This window comes from Excalfactoria chinensis, chromosome 2, assembly GCF_039878825.1.
Source record: "Excalfactoria chinensis isolate bCotChi1 chromosome 2, bCotChi1.hap2, whole genome shotgun sequence".
In the NCBI taxonomy this organism is placed as follows: Eukaryota; Metazoa; Chordata; class Aves; order Galliformes; family Phasianidae; genus Excalfactoria; species Excalfactoria chinensis.
Genome location: NC_092826.1, coordinates 95,672,558 through 95,689,109, shown reverse-complemented (window position 1 = coordinate 95,689,109; position 16,552 = coordinate 95,672,558). Strand labels below are relative to the sequence as shown.

Below are 16,552 nucleotides of genomic sequence, written 5' to 3'. Positions count from 1 at the left end.
TATAAAGCATTCAGTGTAGGTACCTAAATGGTTTTTTGAGTAGTTAACTTCAAAGGAAACATTGTGAGGTCATCTTTTGTCCTTTGCATGTAGTTCTGCTTAGAGATAGCTCCTCAGGGATAATAGCCATTACACTAGAGGTGAAACATGAATGCATAACTTGTTCAGTACATTGTGCCCATTACTCCTTGATTTTTGCACTGTTAGCCATTTCACTCTATCAGTCAGGGAGCAGAATTGTGACCTTGCCTGTGTTATAGCCCTTCTAGTCCCATTTAGGAAAATTTGCGTGTGCAATGATGTATAGAAAGTCTCACTTCAGCAAGGGGCAAGACCTTCGTGCTCCCTCCCTCCACCAACTTATGTTCAACTCAGTGACAATCAGGCCTCCTTTTTCCCTGTGCAGTGCTTCCTAGTTTAAGTAGAAGCAGTACAAGATAAAAAGTCAGCACAGTGGGAATCCAAATGTAAAGACTCCACTCTACAGACAGACAGCTGAGTGCTTGGTGAGTACTTTGCTGACCTGTGCTGTGTGTGCCTGGTCTGTCCTTGAGGGTGGATCACAGGGCCATCAGTCCCCTTTGGCTGCTCAGCCCAGGAGTCTGTCCCATTTAGATGACTGAAGCTGGACAAAGAGAAGAGTCACTCTACAGGTTAGTTTTCTGAGATTCATACCCTCCGAGCAATCTTTACTGCCTTTAACTGGTCCACTGCTGCGTTGCTGGGTTCATTCTCTTCTCTGCTCCTGAACTGCTGTTTAGGTATTCTTAATGTCAAAACCCAGGACTTGTAGGCAATAATAATAAATAAATATTATAATATGAGTATATAATAATATTTATATATAAATATATAAATATTAAATTAAGAAAAGCTTTATTTAATTTAGATGCAAAGCTCAGATGGTAGAAAACCTATGCTTCTACAATGACCTTTCATTTCATCCCAACCTCCCTCCCACCAAAAAGCACTGCTCAGCGATAGTTTCTTTGCCATGAGAGAAAAAAGTAATTACTTGTGCCTGATCCAGAGGTATTACCCCAAGTTTTTAGTGTAGTCACTCATTCAAACAAGAAATTATTTGCCCAGTGCTAATTACAAAATTCTGATTCAAATCTTTGTCTGATAACTTTGTTGGCTTCAGTCCCTTTGGTGCCTTGAAAAGCACTGAGGTTTTAGTTTGCATCCACAGCTCTGTATGAAAACTGTGATCTAGCTTTTACCACAGGCATGTTCAAAACTTTGAATTATGTTGGATCATCAAATACAGAATAAGTTTTCACGCTTACTCCTGTAGATTACCTTGCATGATGAATGACTGATTTCTTTCTTAGATGCTTTACTCTGGAAATTCAGATGTATTTGGTGCAACCAAACTTTTGCCAATGCAGCCATTGTTTGTTTTTTTTTCTCTGCAGTTGAGTATCTCTATAATGTGCCAGTAGTCATACAACATACATCAAAGCGAAACGAATCTCTTTCTTCCAGCACTGCAGTGACTTCAGGTCAAGTATAATGCAAGCTGTCAAACAAACATGAAGCAGAAGATCCATGTGAACACAACTAGAAATTGTTTGCAATCATGAATGATTCAGAGATAACTATGTGCCAAAACTCAAGAATACCTTCTACGCTAATATCATTTCCCCCCTAGCAACAAGAATGCTAAGCACTTGGGATGTCTGCTAAATTACAGTGATGGAACTTAAATTCAGTTACAGAATAAGTATTCCAAGTTTCCTCCCAAAAGTATTTGTATTTCTTTCCCTTGCTTTAAACAGGACTCATGCACCACAGAGAAACATGGCTGTTTCCTTTGGAAAATTAATTATTTTCTGTCTATTAAAAAGGCAGACAATGCAGATGAGTTAACTTGTAACACGTATCTCTTCTTCATTTCACTGATTGTATTAACTTTGTTTCTTAGGCCTTGTTCTTCTCTGAAGCCAAAGAAGCAAGAGAATAGAGATTTTGGACTCTATCCCTTTATTTTGCTGCAGGATTGGTTTTACAGTACTTTTCAGACAGAAACATGTACCACTGAGCACATGTTTGTTAGCATGAAGGGAGAACAAGAAATAGCCATGCTTGTTGGGATAAGCTTATAAAATTAAGGGATCCATCCTGGCAGGTTGCTGAATAAGTCAACAGAAGGAATTAAACAGCTGGCAGGATCCCATGGAAATCACTTAGTGATCTGTCCGGTCAGCTGTCCATTCTTTCTATGTAATATTAAGGATATAACCCCCTTTTTATTATGGATTATCTCAATCACATGTACTCAGACTGTTTTTCCTCCTCGTTTTGCGGTAATTGTTTTATGACATCAGTTGACATAAAACAATTTGTCATTTCTGTTGTCATTTCACCCAGTGCTTGGACTGAGCAGCACGTGGGAGGAGAACAAACTTTGGAATAGTCTTATGACAATGTAATTTCCAGTTTGCATAGCTGTTATATGAAAAATCACATCCTTTTATTTGTTTCGAATTTACCACTTGATAATTATATTTGATAACTCACTACCTGATCTGTGAGAAACAGTGAATTCTGTTTCCTGTTCATCTTCTCAGTGTTTCTCATTTACCTTTTATTATGTTTTCCCACAACTCTTCCTTTTCAGGATAAAAGGTTATTGTGTGCATAAACTTTGCACGTTCAACTTTCCTTCAAGTTACACCCCTCTGATACGTGCTGTCTGTGTTAGAACATAAAACAGGCAGTAGGTGTCATGCATTGTAGTTACTGGGATGCAGTGAGAGAATCTGATTTTAATAGGATTCTCTCTCTCTCTTTTTTTTTTTTCCCCCTCCTAATCTTAAAGAGCAAAACATAAAAAAATACAAAACAAAACAAAACAAAAACCACAAATTGTATGCTGAAATGTTGTGGTTGCTATCTTTTTATGATTTCATGCTGCAATGGCATGAAAAGTCAGTCACATAGGTAGTTTAGTAAAGGTAAGTTAAGCAGATTGGTTAACTGAGGCTTTTGATGTGTATTAAAACACAAACTCAGAAATGCCCTGGGATAGCAGTACCTCAAGGGCAATATTATTTGACAGTGTGGCGGGGTTCTGTTGTCCTACAGAAGTGCTCATTCAGCATGTTTAGAAGTTGAGATCTGCACATGCTGAATGCTTCTTTTTCACAAATAAACTGCAAGGTTGCCTTCATCTGTTTAGAAAAAAGAAAACACCAACAAGTGAGTGTGCACTCCTGGATGACTGTTATCATTGTGAGTCCTTTATTAATGAATATAGCTTGTAATGCTGAAGAAACACATCCTTGAGAAGAGGAAATGGGGAATGTGAATAACCTCATAAACTTGCCGTTGATGTTGGTAGTGGTCTTGTTGCTCTCCCAGGCAAGCTAGGTAGTCTGTGTAGAAAACCTAAAGCCTTATTCGATATCCCACTGCCATGCAGCCTGCATGTCGTGTCCAGCTTTTAGCAGAGAAGATAGGAGCATTTTCTTTTAAATGCTATTGAAATACAAACGCTTTGACCTTGCTCTCGCAGCACAGCTCTACAGTGGAGAGAGAATGTGGGATTGTCCCTGGCTGTGCTGGACAGTGCTTTGGTTTTGGTGACTTGGGAGGAAGGGATGGGAATTGGAACCAGGTGGTCCTGTAAGGTGTCTTTCAGTGCAGGCAATTCCGTGACTCTGTGATGCAGGGAGAGGGCAGGTGCCTGGCTGGAGAGGCTGAGCCGGGACCTTCAGAAGCTGTGTGGAGAGAGGCTGGCCCCTGAACTCCAGCTGATCCAAGCAGAACAATGCCTGTGAGGTAGGCTCAGCAAGGAGCCTGACTCATTGCAGAGCAGGTGTAGTTATTGAGTCTGTCTAAACTCTCACCTCCACTGAAATGCCTCTGTTCCTGTTCCACAGCTGGGTAGCAGATTGTGAAAGCTTGCCTTAGACAAGCATAATAAGTGCCAACAACGGGTAGTTCTTGTAAGGTCTTGGACTCCAAAACATTTGTTTTATCACAAAAGGAGGAGAGGTCAATGTGTGAGATGAATCACTGATTGTGTAAAACTGACATCCAGATTCCTTGCTGTATGCATACAGTTGTATGCTGAGCAATTCTGTGTGCAGGAAAAGACAAACCACAGTATATCTTCACTTCAGTACATCAGACTACATAGTAATGTAGTAAATATAAGCATTTGTATTCCACTGAGCACATTAAAAATTCCCTGGTATTAGCTGCAAGCTGATAGCAGAGATGGACTTCATAGTCTTGCAGTGGGTGCTGATATCTCATGAAGAGCATTAGAATTCACTGGCATTTCTGTTTGTGGTTAAGGGAAAGGCCAGTACTCAGCCCTGACACACAAAATAAATTTGACAATGATGCTGAAGGGCAGAGATGTGCATGCAAATGAGGCTATTTCAGATAAAGAATTTTAATACATGCCAAGCGAACTACAAGTCTTACTGTGTGTAGAGTGATGCATATTAATTCTTTTTCAATTACCTCTGCTGATATGTCCTAATATTTGCACTGGATTTATTGTGCTGAACTAAAAAGAGGTTGAATCATCTCTGAGGTTAAGGTAGTCTTAGGGAAGTTATATTGTATCCAAAGGGAAATTCAGGTAAGAAGGCAACTCATTTGCTCCACCAAGTAGAAAAACAATTCAACATAAGTGCCGTACTGGAACGTTCTGACTTAAGCTGATGATGTGACTATTAGGATCAAGCAAGCAATAGATGACTCAGTTCTCTACAGGGAACTTCTGGTCTGCACAGAAACATCACATTTTTTCCCTGTCTCATTAAAGGGGATGGGAGAGGTCTTGATAGTATGGATGACATAGGAATGGAAGGGAGGGTTAAATGGTACTTTGAGCTCTGTTTCAGATGCCTGCTGTGATTCAGCAAATCATTTAAGAGATTGAGAAATAACAGCCAGATGTCACTTACTTTTCCTTCAGATCAGTATCTTCTCTTTAATATATGGCTAACCATCTCACAAGATTGTTGTGAGCCTGTTAATGACAGTAAATCAGGCCACATATTTTAGATAGGAAACATCGAGAAAGCACAGTGCTATTGTTATGGCTGTTGATAGTGCTCACTGAACTCATGTTCTCTCTATAGTGCTGGGAGTGTGACAACGCAGACTAAATAAATACAACCTAAAGCTGGCAACCTAATTCTTTTCAACAGTCTTTAGGTTCACAAGCTGTTGTAGCAATTTACAGGGAACCATCCTGAAAGAGGTCCCCCCACTAACCGTGCAGTAGAAGAAAACGATAACAACTCAACCATTGCTACTCATTCATCAGACATAATGCAGTCTAGTATCAAAGTCTCACATCTTTGTTTTGTTGATTCTCTTTGCCTTTGCCTAAAGAAATAAAAAAATCCAAAACTATATCCTGAGAGGCAAAATAAACCAGTTTTCTAAAAGGGACACAGATATTCTAGTATCATCTTCTGAGGCTTGTGCAGTTTTACAGGTAAATTCATCTCTCCTTGGATTGAGTCTCTTTGCCTGAGAGATCTTTTCAAATGCATTTTCAAGCTCTGCTAATAAAAGTGTTGTTAGAGTAAACGTATCTAAGCAGAATGACACACATATTCAGAGAACCTGTTTGGCTGATCTAGAGTAAAATACTCTTGTTCCTGTTTGATGCTTTTCCATAGGATTTCTTGGGGACAGCGTAATAAGGGATGGATAGCGCTCTCTTCCATTAGAAACTGTCCTATTTCATTAGAAATAAAGAAGAAATTTTATTTTCCACATTTCTATTGAAATCTGTTCATTGTGAAATTAATTTCTGGTATGCACAACTATGTAGACATCAACTACGTTTGTGCATTTCAGATACTGTTAGTCAAATAAGTTTTGAGGCTGAGGGAGTTGCTTATGTTTGCTCGTTCATTCTGCTAGCTTCAAATGATTATTTGGGTTTCTGAAGAGGTCAGGAGTTTTAATTATCTAAGGCAAATCTCTAGTCTAAATCTCTGTCTAAGGCAAGTTTCTAAGTGAGTCCTGCATATTTTTAGATCATACCTCTGTTGTGAGAGATGGTTTCATAAATAACTTGCCCATACATACCTGACTTGTCCTAAGTTCCTTGTAGAGGAGAACATCCTGTTACACTATGGCTAAGGGTAAGTCTGACAAGCTCCTCCTGCCAGGAATAAGGATATTTTTGCTTCTTTGCTGCTTTGACAACATTTCTTGTTACTGCTTTTGGCCTGGTCCCTGGACTTCATATTCATGAACCTGTTAGACTTGATTTGGGCTGGCCACTGTCAACAGGGATATGGCTTTGCTCCACCAATAGGTATTGTAATTTTCTTGTTCTTTGTTATTTCCTAGGTTACATCCACAGGTAGTATAAAAACACTGATGCTGTTGCTTGCTACCTTGGGCCAATGGCTTCTGGAGATCAACAAACAACAACCAAATTCAAAGGCCACCATAATCTGACCAGTGATATGGTTTTACATTTACTGTATTGAGTTAGCTTTCAGTTGCAGAGGAGTCAAGCAGACTGTAATGTGAACATCCTTTGTTAGTTCTCACATACTTGTGAGGCTCTGCTTTTCGTTGCGAACCATTTGAGAGGAAGGGGCTTTTTAAGAGGTAGGGCACCTTTGTGTTTGGAGCATATTCTTTTTGTCATGTGTATGTTGTTGTTACTTTTATGACCAAAAAGTAGAGAGCGAGGGTGATCAGAGAGTACTAAGGCAAATAAGGCTGAATTCTATAACATGATTCCAGTAGTTAGAAAGGTTTCATTTCTGCTGGATTAGCCAGAGAGCAATGGATTTTTGTGTAGGACAAAACAGAATTTCCAGTCAAGTCAATAAGAAGTATAGCTTCCTTGCACCTGACCACTTGGCCTTCTCAACAGTTAAGCAAAACTACACTGCTTTGAGTGAATGAGGCTGTCTAAACTGTTACCCTTCATTTTCTTTCCCAGATTACCCACTCCTTGGACATAGGAGAGAAAAGCAGCATTTGACACTTTTTTCTTTTTGTTTTTCTTTTTTCTTTTTTATTCCAGATCCAGAAGAGTAAACATACATTCAAAAAAAGAGACTGCAAATTTCTTTCATCATTTTTGCCAAGCTTCTTCATTCCTGTTCTCCTCCTCCTTCCACAAAGACCGGTTTCTGGGGAAGGCGTTAAACAACTTCCAAAACACTCCTCCTCCCACTGGCTATTTCACAGCAAATGACTCTGGGTTCTAGGGTGGGGGCACTGTTTTTCTGGCTGCGATTTAGTTTTGTTTGTTCGTGTATGTGTGCATTTATTGTTGTTTTGGGAAGTAATTTTGATTTAGAAAAATCTGGTGATTTTCTGATGCATTTGGTTCAATTTTATGGACAGGTGGAGCGCACAGACGAGAGTCGTCTTCAAAAGCTGGTACTGCCCTTTGCTATTATGCCTCTGCTTGTGAAATCACAACGTTAAGATGATGCAAAAGAACTTTAAAAAATGAAAACGTTATAATACTTCACTGGATAATACTTCCCTTTTATTCTTTTTCTTTTTCCCCAAGAGATTTTTCCAATTGTTGGTAGACACAACCTGACGTCCATTTTACCCTTGCTGTAGAAGATTGTATGCGTAAGGGTGTTGAATTTGTAGTCAAGTTGCCATTTGTTAGGATTTGGAGCTTATCGCGGAGAAGGCAACTAGAGCAAAATGTTTTTGTTTCAAAACAGAAGTAGGCGGACTCACTCTACCCTTGATTTTATAGTATATTTGCAGTTAGTGAAAGGAGAGAAAGAATCAATGAAAGCGATATTCCTTTGGGGCACATTTTGTCAGCCTCTGAGAGTATGTACTAATGTACTGCTTGAGGTGCCTGACTTAATTTGGGATTACAGATAATGAGCTGTTTCCCGCATCTATTCATTGACTACCAGTAATTGCTTTGTCTGTCCTGGAGGTCTAAAAGAAGAAGGGCAGCAGGGAATCACACAGATCAATTCTTACTTTCATCTCAGTGTGATACTTCTTTCATCACTGACTGAATGAACAGGCCAAAGAAGGAAAAGTAAGGCTGGAGAAGTACAGACAGACAAAACCAAAATGTCCTAAATACGCTCCTGGAGTCGGTGGATAAATCTGTCTCATCCAGTAGAGTCAGACACATGGACAGTAGCCATCATTTTGGCCTACTTCAGGGAAGAAATGCTGAAAAACCTCCTCACTCAGGCTTTGATTCAGGAGGGTCTATTTTTATGAGAAACAGCAAATGTTTGTAAGTGTTTTTCTGCCTTGGAATCTTCGTAAGGATCCATTTAACTGTGAGCAATTTTACCTGTCTTTGTGGAAATCAAGGCACATGTTTTTACACATAAAGTTGTTTTTGCCTAACTTCTTTTTATTCAGGATAAGGTTGTGCTGTGTTAGTCGTAGATGTATCTCACAAGGAATCAGATGGCAGTCACTGCTTTTTGCTGCGTAGAGAACATGTAAACACTGGCTTAGGAAGGCAGTTATTTGGTGTTTCCTTTTCATATACAGAAGCACAGAACTTCACCACCAGCCTCTATTAGGGCTCTGTTCCCGCTTCAGCTGTGTACGTACAGGGCCGAGCTTCACGTAAAACTAGCAAACAGCATAGCAGTTAGCTCAGCCTCAATCTGCATTTAAACGTGAGTACCTTCTCACTCAGGAGTGTTTGTATTTGAGATTTTAGTTATTGAGACTAGAGACATTTTGAGTTCTTTTTGTTCTGGACACCAGTTTGGTCAAAGCCGGAGACTTAGATTAGGAAAGGTTGCACCTTAACTCACGTTTTCAGAAGAAAGATGTGAAATAGTAAATCTTGCAGTTCCTAGATCTCACCATTGGCATCAGTGTACCAGTTCATTTCCATCTAAGGGCACACAGTGTTCCCAGCAGTGAGCTCCTGCTTCATCAGCAGCTCTGTGTGTATCCTGGGGTAGGTTTTGTGGAAAAAGGAGCACTGATAAAAGGAGGTGGCACTGGGCACACTCCGTGCCATGTGACAGGGAAAGGCTGTCACCTCATAGCACTTTTCCACCTCCCCTTTCCTCCACCATCAGCATTCAGCCCCATTTCAGAGCGGTAGACTCCATCCTTGGGGGGAGATCACCAATGAAATATCAATACTGCAAATGAAACACTGCAGTAATGACTCAGTCCCTGCTGACTCAGACTTCCTGGAGTCAAGGAGAACATATCCTGCCCAAGAGCTTGGTCAGAGGTGCAGGATGGTTTAGTCAATACTTTTGAAGTTATCTTTACCTAACCGTACAGTGACTAAAGATACCTACATCATACCCAGTAGAATAATAATAATAATAAAAAGTAAATATTTTTCTTCATCTGCTTCTGCTTTCTTTCTTTCTGGGACTGACTTCATTCAGGCAGCAAAGCAAGATGGCTTAATTCACAGCTGGTCAGTTCTTGTTTCTCATGTCCTGGCACAAAGGTGAGAGATCAGGCTAGAAAAGGTTTTTCCTGTGTTGCCAGGAGTGTTAGCCACCGGCAGGAGCTATAAGAGAAGCAGTGGGTTTGCTGACTCTTGGGACTGCAGATCAGAACAGGATACTGCTCCATAAGAGATGCTGTAGTCAGATAATTACTGATTTCAGCACATGGGTGTGCAGAAGATGCGTTGCAATACACAGGCAGGCAGTCACAGCTAGCTCTAATATTTTTCTGCCCTTTTAAAGTCATCTGAAGTGGGTACCATGGATTAGTAGTACTTGGAATTTTTTTCATTGTCACTGAAAAAAAAATAAATTCCCTATGAAATCTTTTCAATTGGTCTGGAAACGTATGAAGTGAAAGTTAAATCTGTCAAGTGAGATCCTACAAAGGAACCAGGCCAGATGAAAGGATGTGTCATGGAGTCCCTTCCCAGATCACACCTACATGACTGCACCAGACTCCCTGCCTCCCTGGAACACTCTGCAGCTCTGTGTCAGTGCATTGTGAGCCAAGGAGTGGTATGTTTAGACACCTCTCAGTTAAACTAGAGATCATCCACCATGCAATTGTGTAAAAAAATAAGCATTCAAAAAAAACCAAACCCCAAAACCAACCAACCAAAAAACCCATGCAGAATTGCTTTCTCTGACTTTACTCCATGAAAGAAAAAAGAAAAGAGGAAAAGGATTAGGTCTTTATCAGCTAGTGGCATCGTCTCTCTCTATAAAAAGCAAGAAGGGATTTCAGTTGTTGCATCCTTACCTAATTTTTGCCTGGATGTACAGGAAACTGTTTTTAGATGCCTTCCTTTTCAGCATCAGAGTACACAAGTAAGGAATAAGACAGAAATACTGCAAATGAAGGGCCTGTGCTGTTGGCTTCAGGCTGAAATCCTAAGGAGTTCTTCGGGAGGCCCCTCAGGCAGGCACAAAGGGATCACCTGGTGTCAGAGAGCTCTGATTGCTGGAGGAGCACCAAGCATCCCTTACATCCTAGAAACCGTGGTGTGATGCCAGAGGGTGAATCCAGACACTTCCCCTCTTAAGACAGGCAGGGACAAGGTTGAAGGTAGACCTGTCAGTGTTCTCTACTGTATCTGGACCTGGCGTTCAGGGAATTATCAGACCTTTGGCTCCTGCTGATGTAGTAGTGCTTGAACTCCTGGACACTCTATAATTAAAAGAAAAGAAAATATCTTTGTTATTATCCTGTCCATTATTTAAGTGGTGTGAAGGGTGGCAGTTCTCTGAGCTGCGCTTATTTGATGATAAGAATTATGTATCTGTGTGACAGCATGCAAAAAGCATTCATACATGAAAGAAGGGGTTTGTTTACCTTTCTTGATGACTAAGCCTGTGAGGTGCTCTCTAGCGTTCCTTACAAACAGCACAACCTATCTTTTCCAAGTTACGTGGTCAGATTTTTGTGTTTCCTTATAAGGTTGATGTAAATTAACATTGGTTTTTGTTTTGTTTTGGTGGTCGGTGGCAAAATAGGTGGCAGATGAAAAGAGGATATGTTGATGTTGTAGATTTAAGATGTCTTTCACAGTAGTCAATCTAAGCAGGCTGATGCTTATCTGAAAGTGCAGCTTTTTGTGTAGCTTCGGCTGTTCTGTATACTCCCAGTGTATTGATGCAGTAGAATGTTTAGCAGCAGAATGATGGAAACTGGCATGGACAATACTTTTGGAGCCTCATCTACAGTTAAGTAGCCCATCTTCAGAAATTGATGAGATGGTCCGAAATATTCTGTATTGGCTCCTTTCTTCTCCTGGTTTATTTCATAATAGTGAAGCTCATCCTCCTCTGGTGATACATACTGGATGTTTGCCAGCGATGCTCAGCAAATGACAGCATAATCAAGTGCTTCTCTATCACTTGTTTGATCCACCACCTCACCCGATAATTAAAAGCAACAGAGCCAACGCCAGTGCACGTGCTGGACCCGTGCTGCTCTATCTCAGAGGTGATGCTGGAGTGTAAGCACTCTGAAACGGGACCTCCCTTGCTGATGTCAAGACTGAGTCCTGACAACACAGGCTGTGCATACTGCCATCTGGATCTTATCTTGTGGGTAGAAGGGAGGGGAAAATGCTTTTGCATTTCAGGGTGCAAACTCTGCTCCCTCCAAAACAGGTGCAGAGCTCTGCCCTGTGGCATCAGCAGATGTGTCCCGATCTTGGTTTGATTGCAGGTGTACATCCTAATGCAGTGCTAGCTTTGGTTCCATAGGCCCAGGGGTTTTGTGATTTCAGCCAGCCCTCTCTCTGTCTGCTTGCTGTCATGAAAGTAGAACCACTGCTGATGCTACCATTTTCTGTTAGAAAAGAGCACAGGCCTCGCATGTTTGTTTGCTGAGACTGCCCTCTCTTTGTCCTGGTGTCTTTTTCTCACCCAGAGCAAGCATGGAGAGTTCTCACCTGTGCCCAGGCAGCACTGCAGCACACATTATCAGCCCGCTGTGCCTCCTTCACAGCAGCAGCTCTCTCTTTGGCAACTTGAGCATGGCGTAGAAGCAAATGGAGCTGCTCCCAGAGCAGTTGGCTCAGGACTTGCAGCTGTCATGGCTTTCCAGCCCAGAGCTCAGTTTTAGTGGGTTGACCCTAATGCCTAAGCGCATGACAGCACTCAAAACCTCACAGCACACTCCGGGCATTCTGTCTTCTTCTGTTTTCTTCCTAATACGAATGTGTCACTGCTGCATACTCATCGCAACCCAGGTTTAAAGCTGTCCAGTGGTAGGAGGAATGTACATATCCCATTGTCTCTGCTGGTGGTCGTAGGAGTGCATCTATCAGATAAAACTACTGATGGTCATTGAGGTTTTCTAAGGATAAAGCCTAGCAGTAGAATGACAGAGTGAGCCTTTTCCTTTTCCTCTCGCTTGGATGATATTTTTATACAATTTTATACGCAATTTTTTAAAATATCTGCTATTTTTATTGTAGGGTTCTGGTTGGAGTTTTACTAGAACTTCTGGTTGTCTACAGGCCCAGATTCTCACAAGAATATTTTCCTTCCCTTTTCTCTTCCCCCTTCTTCCCTGATTGACAAAAGCCATTGAGTTTGCAACATCAGCTTTGAGCAAAATAGCACCTAGGCCTGATCACTCTTTTAGTTGCACTGAAATCAAAGGAAGTTACATGCAAAGTCCTGCTGGTCCCTTTGCAGCATCTGGGGCCAAAGACTAAATAATCAAGATCTCTAAGAACTTGTTGGATGCAGGGCTGTCCTGCATCAGGGTAGTGCTTTCTTCCTGTGCTGTGGTAGGAGCTGCTTCCAACAGCACCTGTTTAAAAAAGACACTACAGCTCTCATTGGTACTATGATGCTACCTTTTTGTGAGCAAATGAATGGGCAGGCACCTCCATCAAAGGCATCTTCAGCGACTGTCTTCAGCAGGGAGGAGGGGTGAACATGGGGGCTTATCTACCATGCAGATTTCCCTGCTCTGTGGTTAACACTCCAGTGACAGGTCCTAAATGGAGTTAAGAAACATCAAAGTTGCTTATTGGCAGGAGGGTTAAGGGGAGATTAACCAAATTCAAGGATCTTGGTCTTGCAAAACAACTTTAGCTCAGCTGGCATTCTGCAGGGAATTCTATGTATGAAGCTTGAACATAAACTTTAGAGTATGTTTATATTTGCAGAACTGATAATGGAGATGTCCTTTTTGAACTAAACTATAATAACCAATAGATACCTGTTTTCTAACCTTTTCCAAGGAAGAGAGGCAGGTTGTTATGCTATTTTGCACTGGGGTGTGGAAAACAAATTAAAATCCATGCCGAAAGTAAAACTCAACACATTTGGGACTGGGACTGGGTGGGTAGGGTGATGAAAAAAAATCCTATTTGGTTTGATAAGACTCATGGGGAAAAAAAAAATGCAAATCTGAAATGAATCATGCCGTGTAATGCAAGTATTCTCAACTGTTCTGAGAATAATTTTAAACAATATGTATTTATTTTTAGTTCCACATTTGAAAGAAGAGGCTTGTGGTCTCTTAAATGTACAGAAATGCATTTTTCAACATTCCAGTTTTTCTGTAACCGAGTCCATGTATATTCATCCTATTACCAAATAAAAACGATGAGGTCTCCACTCCAGTTGAATTAAAGCTGCAGAAGGGTTCATTTTGTTCTGGTGCTTTCTATAGCTGGTCCAGGCATGGCACTTTCCGTTTGCTTTCCCAGCCTCCAGCTGCCTGTAGACTAATAGTAACAATTAACCTGTTTTTAAGCATGGTAGGAACATGCCTTGGACAGCATCCACTACTCACTAGAACCCCCTGTGACCAGGAGTGCATGGCATTACCTCATTTCTAGAACCTTCCCAATAGGATGCACATAGCTTATTCAGGGACCCTGAGGAGAATCACTACCTGTGTGGAGACCACGCATCAGCTTCACTGTTCTCCCTTTCTCCGGGTGACAATGACCTCTGGCTGTCACCAATCCTGATGTTGGCCTTCCCCCTCGTGCTGCCAGCGTCTGCATGTAAACACATGACATCTTCTTGAAGCTGGAGGTGCTCTGGATATATGCACTCAGTCCCACTACATTTACGAGACTGTTGGAGCTGGTTCCAAAACGAGATGTTACTTTATATTCTGAGACCTAATAGTGCAACTCAGCCAGGGTTATGTTCTCATTTCAGCTTTCTCACCTTCCCCAAATCCAGCTTTTAAAGACGAGACATACATTCAGTCCCACAAGTAGAGGTGAATCTATTTCTGAAAGATATCGGGGGGTTTTATGTTGTTGACTGATCTTTGAATCAAAAATCCAGCTCGTCACATTAGCATGAGAGTAGAAAACGTTTGGAAATGGCATCTAATGATCTGGATGACTTAACTCCACGTGCACACACAGTACCGGAATCGCTTCCCTGCTGTGTATAACCAGTGGTGGAAATGTACCGAGCCACTGACAACCAGTGCTGCCCAAAGTGAGCTCGGCCGCTTGCTGAACCACCACAGAGCAAGGTAAGTGCTGCATAACTGTCTTCAGACCCACCCTGGACAATAACATGGGTCTGTGCCAGTTTTATGAGTGCACTGGAGATAGCTGAAGAGAAAGTTCTCTGAGATGTGGCGACGGTCCATGGAGCCAAAGGTTTGGAAACTCGGTATTGCTGCGAAACTGCCGGGATGGCAACCCAAAGTTGGTAAGTGATAAACAGAAGAAAAGGTATTTTATGTTCTTATTGAAAAGTCTCCCGAAGTGAGGCTGTTGGCCACATCTCACGGGGAAGTTATCCCAGCATTAAACCACTGAACAGAGTGGCAGAAAGAGGACACCAAACACCTGGCACTGGTAGCAGTGCTACAAAAAAGGCATTTCTGTGGCTAGCAGGACTAACGTTCATCCACCTCTGCTGAAACCACTCTTTCTCTTTCAAGGTCCAGCGCGACTTTCAGGGGGCTCACTGGGCTCTGGTTCCTCAGCAAACCGCCTCACGCTGCCAGGTCAGTCAGTTCCACCTCGCTCCAAGCTGCTCTGGACAGAGGCATTCGTGGTTCCTGCTGCTGGGGAGATGGGTGTAAACTGGTGGCTGTTGTGTATGACATGAAAGAAGTTAAACCTGTTCGCTGAGTTCAACAAATGAACTGTTGTTTTTAAAGATCTTCACTGCGTTTCATTTGGTTTTAAACAAGTATCTTATGCTTTGTGGCTCACAGTGCAGGCTCCACAAACCATAGGCCCCTTCTTCATTTCTAACAAGCAGTGTTTACACATTATTATTTAATCCATTCTTCCAGTGCTGTATCACTTTCAATCAATCAATCCTTTACTGAATACCTGCACACAGCAAATGCTGGGTTCCCTTTTACATGTAATTCTTCTCATCCTACAGACCACAAAAGGAATAGGAAGGTAGAGAATACAGTGCAGAAGGCAGGGTTTGCCATAAGCTACCAGGTGCAGTCCCTTCGTTACTGCTGACTTGCTAGGCGACCTTGCTCCAGTGGTTGTTGTGTGCCCCAATTTACTTGTCTGATCAAGGGATCTGTTAACCGGACAGATCAGGAAACCAGCAGGGAAGATGCTTTATGGGAGGGGAGCAGTCAACCCACTAACATCCATTTTTGCTAAAGGACACCTTGTGCCTGTTCTGCCTTGCTTGCAGCACGCATTGTGACAATCTCACGTTGTAAAGATGTAAAGGTGCCCTCAGGCTGGCATGTTGGGAAATTAGGACCTGTGTTTTGATTCTCTCTTTGTTAAAGACGTCCCACCTTAGTGTATGTGCCCGCATTAATCAGGGACTCAGGTGTCTTCTCTATATGAGTTCTCTCTATGAGTTTTGAACACTGGCATGTGCCCTGTTACTGTGGCTTACAGCACGAATTATTTACTCTGATACAGTAAGGAAATCAGCCCTTCCTATGCAGCTATTCAAAAGAGGTGACGAGAAGCAGGTAACAGTGCCATATTTTCTACTTATATTGCCCAGTGGTGCATTTTGTTTACAGCTGTTATGGTGCTGGTTTGTTTATGCCCTGTATGATCACATTTTATGCGGGTTGCTTTTGCTGGAGGCAGCCACTAATTAACATGTAGTTAAGAAACAGTGTGCTCTAAGTACACACACACACAGTTTTCCATTTGAGAAAACGTTGCTGTCTCACTGTTCTTTCTTTGAATCTCATTCAGCGTCTTGAGAAAGAACAAGAAGCTTTGTTTTGTTGGATTTAGTTGCTTCTGAGGACAAGAGGCTGACAAGAAGAGACCATGCAGACACATGAGCCATTTGCCTCTTTGCCAGCCAGCTGGTTGCTCGGTACCCATCACCAACTTTTTGATCAGCCAATTACCAAGCCCAGGAGGTCACACAGCTGGGCAAGGTTTATGAGGTTAAGCAGCTGTGTATGGGAGGCCTGCCAGGCTTCCACCAGCAGCCAACGTTATTGGAACCAGAGAAATTTCTGGCTACCCTCTCTTCCTGACTTACCAGAAATGTCCCAGACCCACAGGCTGTACTTCTACTCTTCTGCAATGCATCCCAACTAGCAGAACGGTATTTGAAGGTCAGCTTTTTCTCCCTTCCTTTTACAGATTTCACACCCCCTCCAGAATTGCCAATTTTATACATATACGTATGTTTTATAT

General features: G+C 41.9%; 1 protein-coding gene across 5 annotated transcripts in view; it reads left to right on the top strand.

The window, feature by feature from the left end:
• LOC140248855 (dual specificity calcium/calmodulin-dependent 3',5'-cyclic nucleotide phosphodiesterase 1C-like) overlaps positions 1-13,550 on the top strand; it is a 322,620-nt gene extending 309,070 nt beyond the window's left edge. For all 5 annotated transcript variants that reach the window (XM_072329915.1, XM_072329916.1, XM_072329918.1 and 2 more), the window contains one exon: positions 7,028-13,550. In XM_072329915.1, coding sequence (XP_072186016.1) covers positions 7,028-7,041 — 14 coding nt within the window. In that variant the 3' untranslated portion in view covers positions 7,042-13,550. The remainder of the gene's footprint in view (positions 1-7,027) is intronic.
• The last annotated feature ends 3,002 nt before the right edge of the window (positions 13,551-16,552 follow it).